The sequence below is a fragment of the Scardinius erythrophthalmus genome (genome assembly GCF_964197995.2).
Source record: "Scardinius erythrophthalmus genome assembly, chromosome: 2".
Lineage (NCBI taxonomy): Eukaryota > Metazoa > Chordata > Actinopteri > Cypriniformes > Leuciscidae > Scardinius > Scardinius erythrophthalmus.
The window spans coordinates 27,548,155-27,558,280 of NC_138222.1; the positions used below are offsets into that span (position 1 = coordinate 27,548,155).

At 36.0% G+C, this 10,126-nt stretch overlaps 1 protein-coding gene across 2 annotated transcripts; it reads left to right on the plus strand.

Annotated features, from left to right (window-relative positions):
• Positions 1–1,552: 1,552 nt before the first annotated feature.
• On the plus strand, positions 1,553–9,856 carry slc38a7 (solute carrier family 38 member 7). 2 transcript variants are annotated; one of them, XM_081359737.1, is made up of 13 exons: positions 1,553–1,720; positions 2,845–2,896; positions 2,991–3,287; positions 3,400–3,453; positions 4,601–4,745; positions 4,825–4,969; positions 5,958–6,056; positions 6,146–6,203; positions 6,763–6,877; positions 6,970–7,117; positions 7,207–7,406; positions 7,496–7,547; positions 8,659–9,856. In XM_081359737.1, exons 3-13 carry the CDS (start codon positions 3,024–3,026, stop codon positions 8,765–8,767), a joined length of 1,389 nt encoding a protein of 462 aa, XP_081215863.1. In that variant the 5' UTR covers positions 1,553–1,720; positions 2,845–2,896; positions 2,991–3,023; the 3' UTR covers positions 8,768–9,856. The 2 variants fall into 2 exon arrangements, with proteins under 2 accessions (XP_081215863.1, XP_081215864.1); XM_081359738.1 differs by lacking the exon at positions 7,496–7,547 and having other exon boundaries at positions 1,581–1,720; positions 2,845–3,287.
• Positions 9,857–10,126: the final 270 nt, after the last annotated feature.

Here is a 10,126-nt window from a genome sequence, read left to right on the forward strand (position 1 = left end):
CGGTCTGTTGTAAAGAAATAACAGACCGCATTCTATATTGGAATTCAGCCAAGCCATGTAATAAGTAAGGGATAATGTATAGTGAGCAGGTTGTTATAGTGAATAACAACCCCGACAGGCTGAACGGGATCCCGACGCGAAGCGGAGGGATCTTGAATCAGCCTGAAAGGGTTGTTATTCACTATAACAACCGGCTCACTATACATTATCCCGCTTATTACATGGCTACCTACAAAATAAATAAATAAATTGACACAAATTATTTATTTAAAAGGAGTTTATTGATTTAAAAACGATTGTATTGCTTCTGCTAAAGAAAATAGTCCGTTCCGCGTCCATAGCAACGCGCTGTTTTGCATGGCAACGGTCTGTTATAGTTCGCAGCGGTCTGTTATCAAGAAATAACAGACCGCATTCTACATTGGAATTCAGCCAAGCCATGTAATAAATATATATATTTTATTAATATTTGAATTGTTAGAAACATTAAGTGCTCTATAGAACTTAAAAACACTGTGCTCTATAGAAAACATTCTATTGTCTATAAATACAGTAGAATATTTTTCCCCAAGCCAGTACAAAATCCTTTATGCATTATAAGAATGTAAAAATATTATATACATTTCACACTGGGATAGTTTTTAAAGGTGCTGGTTGTACAAAAGTATCCCGATAATATTTAAAAACTTTACACTGGAAAGTAAATGGGGGCTTTACATACAAAAACACTTTTTGAAGAAAACCACGGTTACATTAAATTATCTTTAAATAAAACATCTTACTAAAAAAAGAAAAAAGTACTCTCCAAAATCGTGGGGGCAGATTCATGCTCAATATTAAATCAAGTCACTTTATACCATAGACTGTTAAAAAAAATTACATTGTTCCAAAGCAGATTCACTGTAGTGACGTGACGACGGAGGCGGAAAGTGGATTCTTATCAGGAAACAGCTTTTTTAAATAAAGTTTGAATCGGTGAAAACAATGGGAGAAACCATAGACTGTAAAGGGAGAAACGCAGCTTTTCAAAGCTTCGATTCAATTGAACCAATTGCTTCGCAAAATGATTCACTGTTTCGAAGCGCCACACACTGGCGACGCCTGCTGGTCAGAGCAGTGTAAATACAACAAAAACTCAGGCTAAAAATTGATTAAAAACACCCTTTACAAACCCATTGCAAATGCCTTATTGAAAGTAAAATCTGTCAAATGCAATTAACTGATCATCTAATAAGATTATTTATCAAGTGTCTGTATAATTATTTTTAAATACATTTTCAGTGCTCGTTTTGTTTGTTCCATGGATGGCTTAGTTAAACAGACCAATAAGAGACTATAAACGACTATTATTCCTTTTAATTATACTAATGTCTAATTAAAACATCTAGAAATGTAAAAAAAAAAAAACCCATACACTTGTTCATTGAACAGTTATGACGTAAGAAGTCTCGTTTACTGAAATCACGTGACTTTGGCAGTTTCTTCACGGTCCGAATCACTGATTCGAAACAAAAGATTCGAAGCTTCACGAAGCAGTGTTTCGAAATCGCCCATCACCAGCTGAATGTTGTCATGTGATCATGCCTGTGTCAGCAGCTAATCGATGAATCTATTTCAGTGGAGGCAGCAGCCTCATCTTTATTTCAGTTCCTCTCTGGAAAACATCTCACCGATGCTCTTCATCACGGTACGGGACTAGCGAAGAACACACACGCTTGAGGTGGGATATCTGCTTTATCACACATCCTTCATACCTGGACAGTTTATTAGCTAAACAAGTGCAGTGCTATGTGAATCACGTACAGTAGGGTTTCGGGTGGCATGGCATGTTTTGTGCCTTTCTGATTTGTGTTTTTACCCCGGTTAGTGAATGTAGAGTTAATTTTCCTTACGACTGAAATCGTGCCTATTAGAGTAACGTTAATTTAGTGTAAATCAGTGTCAGTTGCCTTGACTTGGCCTAATGTTTTGATTGAATCTTATTGTCATTGAGCATGATGATCAGTGTGTGGTGATGTAGCCTAACTGCTATAATCTCAAACGACACCCTCATAAACTAACGTTAACGTTACCACCACTGTCCTCCTCGGACATTTAGTTCAGACATTTCATGAAATAATCCCAAATCGATATGCGATTGATCCGCTTTTAATCGAGCTGCTTTAAAGATAATGTTCAGTGCTTTATTCATTCTCCAGTGGACAGCATGTTTCATTTCCTCATCGTGTGTCTGAGATTTCTGCTTACTGATCAGCTGAGAAATACAATTATGTCCCGTGACTCCCAGACTTGTCCTAAAGTGCAAACCTCTGTGTCATCAAAACCACCATGTGGACTGTGATCTTGACGTATTGTTCTCAAGTAAGCAAAAATATCTGTCGAGTCAAAAGCAAATACACTACCATTCAAAAAGACAAGAAAGAAATACTTTTATTGAGCGGGGATACGTTTAATTGCTCAGAAGTCAAAAGTGTAAAGCAACAAAAGATTTCTATTTCAAATAAACCGTCAAATAAATGAATTTCACGGTTTCCACAAAACTAAGCAGCACAACTTCCAACTGATAACAAGAAATGTTTCTTGAGCAGCAAATCAGCGTATTAGAATGATTTCTGAAGGAGTATGTGACACTGAAGACTGAAAATCAGCTTGGCCATCACAGAACATTTGAAATTGTAATATGATATCAGACTTTTACTGTTATACAATTATGCAATACAATACAATTATGTCTTGTGACTCCCAGACCTAAAAGTGCAAGTGCAGACCTATGACGCTCATAAACCGCTTTAGTCAATTTGTTAAAACTACCATGTGATATTATGTTCCCCTCTTTGTTCACAGATGACACTGAACACTGAACACGACTCTCTGTAACCGTATGGACTCTGTGGAGGTGTGTTTGCACCATTCCCCCCTCAATGGTGGTGGCTCTGACTGACAGCACAAGTGTGTTTACCTCTACTTTTACCCTATGGTGTCCCTGTAAGTTTATCTGAGGGTGTGTGAGAAGAGCAGGCGTCATGTCGAGGGCGGACAGGGCGATTAACAGTGAAGCGGGCGATTGGGGCTACAGTGAGGATGCTGGTGAAAGAGCATGGCTTCTGCAGAGTCCCAGCGTGGACTCCATCCAGCTGCCTAACGAATCAGACAACAGAAGGGGAGGGACATCTACATTAGGGGCTGTTTTTATCGTGGTGAATGCTGCTCTGGGAGCCGGACTTCTCAATTTTCCTGCTGCTTTCAACATGGCTGGCGGCGTCACAGCCGGAGTGACCCTTCAAATGGTGAGAGAGACTCATGGACTGTTGTAAATAAAACCAAAAAGTGCTCAATTAAAGACAGAGTCCTTTGAAGTTTAATGTTGTGAAATTCAAAGTTTGCCTTATTCTTTTGCAGTGCATGATGGTCTTCATCATCACTGGGCTGGTGATCTTGGCTTATTGTTCTCAGGTAAGCATATATCGGTATCAGACTCATCAAGAGAAAATGCACTTCTGTTCAGATTTATTTGAACGATATTAATACTTTTATTCCGCAAGGATGCATTAAATTTATTAAAAGTAACAGTAAAGACATTTATAATGTTACTAAATATTTATATATCAAATAAATGCTGTTCTTTTAAGCTTTTCTATTTATAAAATAATCCTAAAAAGTGTATCATGGTTTCCACAAAACTCTTTTCATCATTGATAATAATAAGAAATGTTTCTTGGGCAGCAAATCAGCATATTTGACACTGAAGACTAGAGTAATGATGCTGAAAATTCAGCCTTGTCATTACAGGAATAAATTACATTTTAAAATGCATTAAAATAGAAAATATTTTTAATGTATTTATGTTTTTACTGTATTTTTGATTAAATAAATGCAGCATTGGTGAGCATACAAGATTCCATGAAAATAAAACCATAAAGTTTTTTACCAACCCCAAACTTTTGATCGGTTGTGTATTTATTTAGTTTTAGAAAAACTTTTGAATATTAACTTCACAATTGACCGTTTTCACATTTCCAGGTTTCTCAAAAGCGGAAGTCGTCATAGTTGGATTAACTTTTATAGCGGTGAATGAGAGACTACATTAAATATATATTTTTTTTGTTCCCATTTGCTCAAATAGCAAAAGAAAAACTACAAAAAAAATACAATAGTGTTTTCACAACTTTTAAAAAGAGGAAGAAAAAAAAAACAGAGATTGATAACAGCAGTCAGAAGACAGAAAGATGTAATTTTTACCGCCACTCCCATAGCCGCTGTATTAGAAACACTCCCACAGCAGCATTTACTAATGTTTTTGTAATTTAATGCCAGGGGTATATGATACAAAACATAGTATTATAAATGTACATTCATTCAATTGTAATGTGGACTCTGTAAAGCTGCTTTGAAACGATGTATATTTTGAAAAGCGCTATACAAATAAATGTAAATTGAATTGAATATATATGTATAATATATAAAACTCTGCTACGATGCTGATGACTGTAAAAATGCGCCTTCACAGTCTGTGAAAAGGGTCCATAGGGTGCCTCAAAATTACTAAGGCTGAGATCCACTGGTTTACGCCCCACACCTTTTTTTTTTTCTTTTTTTTTAGGTGAGCAATGAAACAACGTATCAGGAGGTGATTCGTGCTGTGTGTGGAAAGGTTCTCGGTGTCATTTGTGAGCTGGCCATCGCTGTTTACACCTTTGGCACATGCATAGCCTTCCTTATTATTATTGGAGATCAGTTGGACAAGTGTAAGTATATTCACATATACAAAGATATGTCAAAATAGTCTGACTAGAGTTGTCTGATTTTCTGTCTTTCTTGCTACAGTGATTGGTGCTATAAATCATGAGTCAGAAACAGCGATTAATTCGCACTGGTACACAGATCGTAAGTTCACCATCACTTTGACCTCCGTGCTGATCATTCTGCCTCTGTCCATACCCAAAGAGATTGGCTTCCAGAAGTATGCCAGGTAGAAACGTCTTTTTTTCCTGTTGTTTAACTGTAGTTTTGTCAATGCATTGCAGTGTTATATCACAGCTGTGATGAGTGCATGTTTTTCTGTAAACACAATTCCACTTGATTATTTAAGCAGTGTTGGGGGTAACGCATTACCAGTAACTTGAGTTACGTAATCAGATTACTTTAAGTTACTAGTAAAGTAACGCATTACTTTTAGATTTACAACAAAATATCTGAGTTACTTTTTCAAACAAGTAACGCAAGTTTTCCCATGTATTGACTGAGCTGACCTGTCCCCTTGTTGAGAGAAATCAGGAGTAAGTGCAGAGGCGTTGAGTGTAAACTTGATGGTTATTGTAGTTCTAAACTAAATGTGAGCATGCATTTACTAATCTCACTTGCACAAAAAAAGGATTTAGAATTACTCAAAAGGAATAAAATCAGTGAAATGCAAAATCAGAATCCTACGCAAACCTCCAATAATTAAATGTATTAAATAAAACAAATATCTTTGTGCATTTAATCTCACTTTATTGACAAATGTACTTGCTGCTGACCTTCGAGTCAGTTAAACCAAAAATGACTTTTGTGAAGTTAGTGTTAAACTTTCTTCTCCTGCATCCTATTCTTCTGCAATCCAGAACGGCAGCACAGCTGAAAGTTTTGTTTGAGCTGCGCCCTCTATACGCCCTCTACTGTACAATTTGCATTTCCTTCAGCCTTATTATTTCAATTTTGTTGTGTAAGGGCCTTTACATTTGCCCAAAAATGAACCTTTTTTTTTTTTGTTATAAAAACAAGCCCACCCCAGGTGAGAAAAAGTAACGCAAAAGTAACGTAACACATTTCTTTTCTTAAAAAGTAATGCAATTAGTTACTTTTTAATGGAGTAACTCAATATTGCGATGCATTACTTTTCAAAGTAACTTTCCCCAACACTGTTCCTCAGTATTTGCTGGTTAAATCATACATGCATATTTGTACTGATTAATCCGTAGCACCCTGAGTGTTATCGGGACCTGGTATGTGACAATCATAGTCATCATCAAATACATCTGGCCTGACAAAGATGTTTCTCCAGGAATCATCCCAATCAGGTCAGAAGTACATTTTATATAGTTATTTGAGAGAAACAATACAGAGTAAATTGTGCTCACTATTATAATGTGATGTTTTCGGCTTTCAGCCCTGCATCCTGGACCGATGTGTTTAATGCCTTGCCTACAATCTGCTTTGGTTTCCAGGTGTGTAAGTAGACTTTACTCCAATTTTTATTTTAGACTTTTCCCAAATTTGAGGTTTGTGACTTTTATTTTAATTTTATTTTTTGAAAAGAAGTCTCTTGCTAACCAAGGCTGCATTTATTTGATCAAAATATAGTAAAATCAGTAATATTATTACAATGTAAAAATAACTGTTTTATGATTTAATACATTTAGAAATTTAATTTATTCCTGTGATGCAAAGCTGAATTTACTGTATCATTATTCCAGTCTTCAGTGTCACATGATCCTTCAGAAATTTCCTTTTGTGGAAACTGTGATGCATTTTTTTCAGGATTTTTTTGATGAATGGAAACCTAAAAAGACCTGTATTTATCTGATATAGAAATCTTGTAGCATTTGTTTAAATTGTCACAATTTAATGCATTTTTGCAGTATAAAAGTTGTAGTTTCTTTCAAAAGATACAGACCCCTAACTTTGAATGGTAGTGTATCTGTCTCAGCCAATTAATAAATGTCTGAATTCATTCTACTTTTGAAATCTAGCAAATCATCATTGTCCTCGCACTCTTTTTCCCAGTGTCATGTCAGCAGCGTTCCTGTTTTCAACAGCATGAAGAAGCCAGAAATCCGGCCTTGGTGGGCAGTTGTTACAGTCAGCATGATCATCTGCCTCTTTGTGTATACAGGCACGGGTGTGTGAGCTTAAATTTGCCAAAATATTCGAATGATAAAGAGATCTAATATGAGCTGGTTGTATAAGCTTTGGGCTTGTTCTTTTCCATAGGCGTCTGTGGCTTCCTGTCATTCGGCTCAAGCGTGAGCCAGGATGTATTAATGTCGTATCCATCTAATGATGTTGCGGTGGCCATTGCGCGAGCCTTCATCATCATCTGTGTTGTTACCTCGTATCCAATTCTGCACTTTTGTGGAAGGTAACAGGCTTTCGTGGTCTATAGATGTGTGTCGATGAAGGATGCATACAGTCAGTCTAAAAGGATATGTGTATCTGTTTGTGCTTTAGGGCAGTGCTGGAAGGTTTGTGGTTGCGTTATAAAGGAGAGGAGGTGGAGACAGATGTGGCTAAGGAACAGAGACGGAGGATAGCGCAGACGCTCGTCTGGTTTTCTCTCACACTAATTCTTGCTCTCTTCATTCCTGACATTGGACGAGTCATTTCACTAATTGGTGGTTTGGCTGCGTGCTTCATTTTTGTTTTTCCAGGTATTAAAATGAGAATGATCTTAGACTGTACTTTTGCTTGTATCTCATAATATTTTCATCATATTCATTCTTCTAATGTTTGTCTATAGGGTTGTGTTTGATTCAGGCAAAGCTTTCAGAGCATGATTTCAGATCAGCCAGGTAACTCATTTATTACTTATTAAAGGATTAGTTCACCCAAAAATGATGCCATTACTTACTCACCCTCATGTTGTTCCACACCCATAAGACTTTTGTTCATCACTGAAATAGAAAGGAAGATATGTTTAATGAAACCTGAGAGATTTCTGTACCTCAGATGAAGGACCATTTCACCAAAAGTTTGAAGTTTGTAAAAGTAATCCATATAAACTACACGCACACATAGAGCACATCAAATATGGTAAACGGTAGCTCAAACATACTTCCCTATTTGCTTGCTTGACCTTTGAGATTCTGTTTACCATATTTAATGGGCTCTTTGTACTTTGATCAATGAATAAAAGCTTAAATTAAATGCGTTAAATCATATAAAGCGATCATGTCTTTTTAGAAGACTTGGGTTAAACCGCTCGATTTGTATGGATTAGTTTTACAATCTCTTTTTGGTGGAATGAACTTTCAATGGAGGAACAGAAATCTCACAGGTTTTGTTAAAAAATATCTTAATTTGTGTTTCAAATATGCGACCCTGGATCACAAAACCAGTCTTATGTTGCACATGTATATTTGTGGCAATAGCCTACTAAACATTGTATGGGTCAAAATGATAGATTTTTCTTTTATGCCAAAAATCATTAGGATATTAAGTAAAGATCATGTTCCATGAAGATATTTTGTAAATTCCCCACCTTAAATATATAAAACATTTATTTTTGTTAATGGATGCAGCACAATCGCCATTAGGAATTGACAACTTTAAAGGTGATTTTCTCAATATTTAGATTTTTCTGTACCCTCAGATTCCAGATTTTCAAATAGTTGTATCTCAGCCAAATATTGTCCTATCCTAACAAACCATACACCAATGGAAATATTATGTATTCAGTTTCAGATGATGTATAAATCTCAGTTTCAAAAAAATTACACCTAAGGTTTTGTGGTCCAGGGTCACATATGAACAAAAGTCTTAAGGGTTTTTGAACAACATGAGGGTGAGTAAATGGTGAGTATTTTCATATTTGGGTGAACTAACCCTGTAAACAGTATTCAGCAATGCCTAAAGATTTGTGTATTAAATGATAAAACTGATAACCTAATTATTTCTCTGTAGTTGGAATGCAATGGTGGCCTATGGAGTCATCATGGTTACAATTGGCGCGTTCATCTTCGGCCAGACCACCACGAATGCTATCTACAAAGATATCATCAACAGCCCATAGGGAGGGGGAATGGGGTTGTTGTGACCTCACCAAGATTGGGCTATGAACCAATAGAGATAGTTAAAACATGGGAATGAAGACTGTCCAAAAATCACGTCTACCACTGACCTCTATTACGTCTTCAGGAGAAAATGAGAGTTTTAAATGTCTCATATTGCAAAGCATGCAGTCCCACAGAAACCTGTACCTCTTGATGTAGTGGATCAACCACCAGCATGCAACATCAACCTCTCTGCTCTGGCTGTTTGTGAATGGAGAACCCCCTGGAAAGGATGCTATACTTCTCTGTTCTGAATGGATGTGGACATTGTGTTAAATGCTCCTAAGTTATATCTTCCAAATATAGTCTATTTCTTTTGAAGTGTAAATTTGTCCCCTTTCCCTTCTTTTTAAGTTTTATAAAAAAAATTAAGAAACTGATTTTTATGATGGCCTTAAATACTTGACATTGCAAATATGGCCAGTGTTCATAATGTTTACCCTTAAAATCATATTGCAAACTTTGTTTTTCTCGATGACTTGCACTGCCAAACATGTAACTCTATAGCTCCAAAAGATCTGGGAAGCCTAATAGTGTGTGTCGTGTATATATACACCGCTTTAGACTGAAAGTGACAATTTCAGATGTTTTTCAGAGTATTCTTGAAGAATGGTTTTTATTTTTAATTTGATGCATTGTTGTTGTTTTAGCTAGATTTTCTAAATGTGCTTTTGATGAAATAGTTGTTTTGACCAAGGATGCAACAATCTCTGGTTTTATAAGTTCACTGATACTTGAATGAGTGTAATCAAGACTCAATGATTAACTTGAAAACTGCAGCATTCATTTGCATTTAAATTTGTTTTAGGGTGGGTGGAATCATTGGTATTGAAAATAAGCATTTATCTAGTAAATTATTTTGAACCATTCTCCAAACAGTTAAATTGTGTAAGTCACATTGGTGTGCTGGTTTCATATTAGCAAAATTCTTATGTCATATCTCATGGATTTAATCAGTAACACTAGCATGCATGTTTGCCTTTTCCTCAATCATTTATTATTGTATGTTTACAGTTTTAGTGCAATCACTAAAGGGATGTTCCACATTACACTGCTCTTGTGCTCTTTTTTTCTTCAACTGCAAGATGCTGTTAAACTATCATGCATTCAACTAAAAAATATAAAATTTAATACTCAGAAAATGTAAATGGTTGGCCAAATAATGAAGGCTCAGTTTAAATTAGTCTATAAGACTAACTCAAGTCATTTAGGGCAGGAGATGGAGGATGTTTCTTCTGCAACGCTTCGTCAAGATGAATTAGATTTATTGTGTTTTACTGATACACTTTGTGGTGAAAAGAACTCCAACTACAGCTGTA

Coding starts and splice junctions, on each gene's coding strand:
- slc38a7 (XM_081359737.1), top strand. CDS start 3,024: ATGTCGAGGGCGGACAGGGCGATTAACAGTGAAGCGGGCGATTGGGGC. Junction 6,204..6,762: donor CAATCTGCTTTGGTTTCCAG/GTGTGTAAGTAG, acceptor TCTTTTTCCCAG/TGTCATGTCAGCAGCGTTCC. Junction 6,878..6,969: donor CTTTGTGTATACAGGCACGG/GTGTGTGAGCTT, acceptor TCTTTTCCATAG/GCGTCTGTGGCTTCCTGTCA.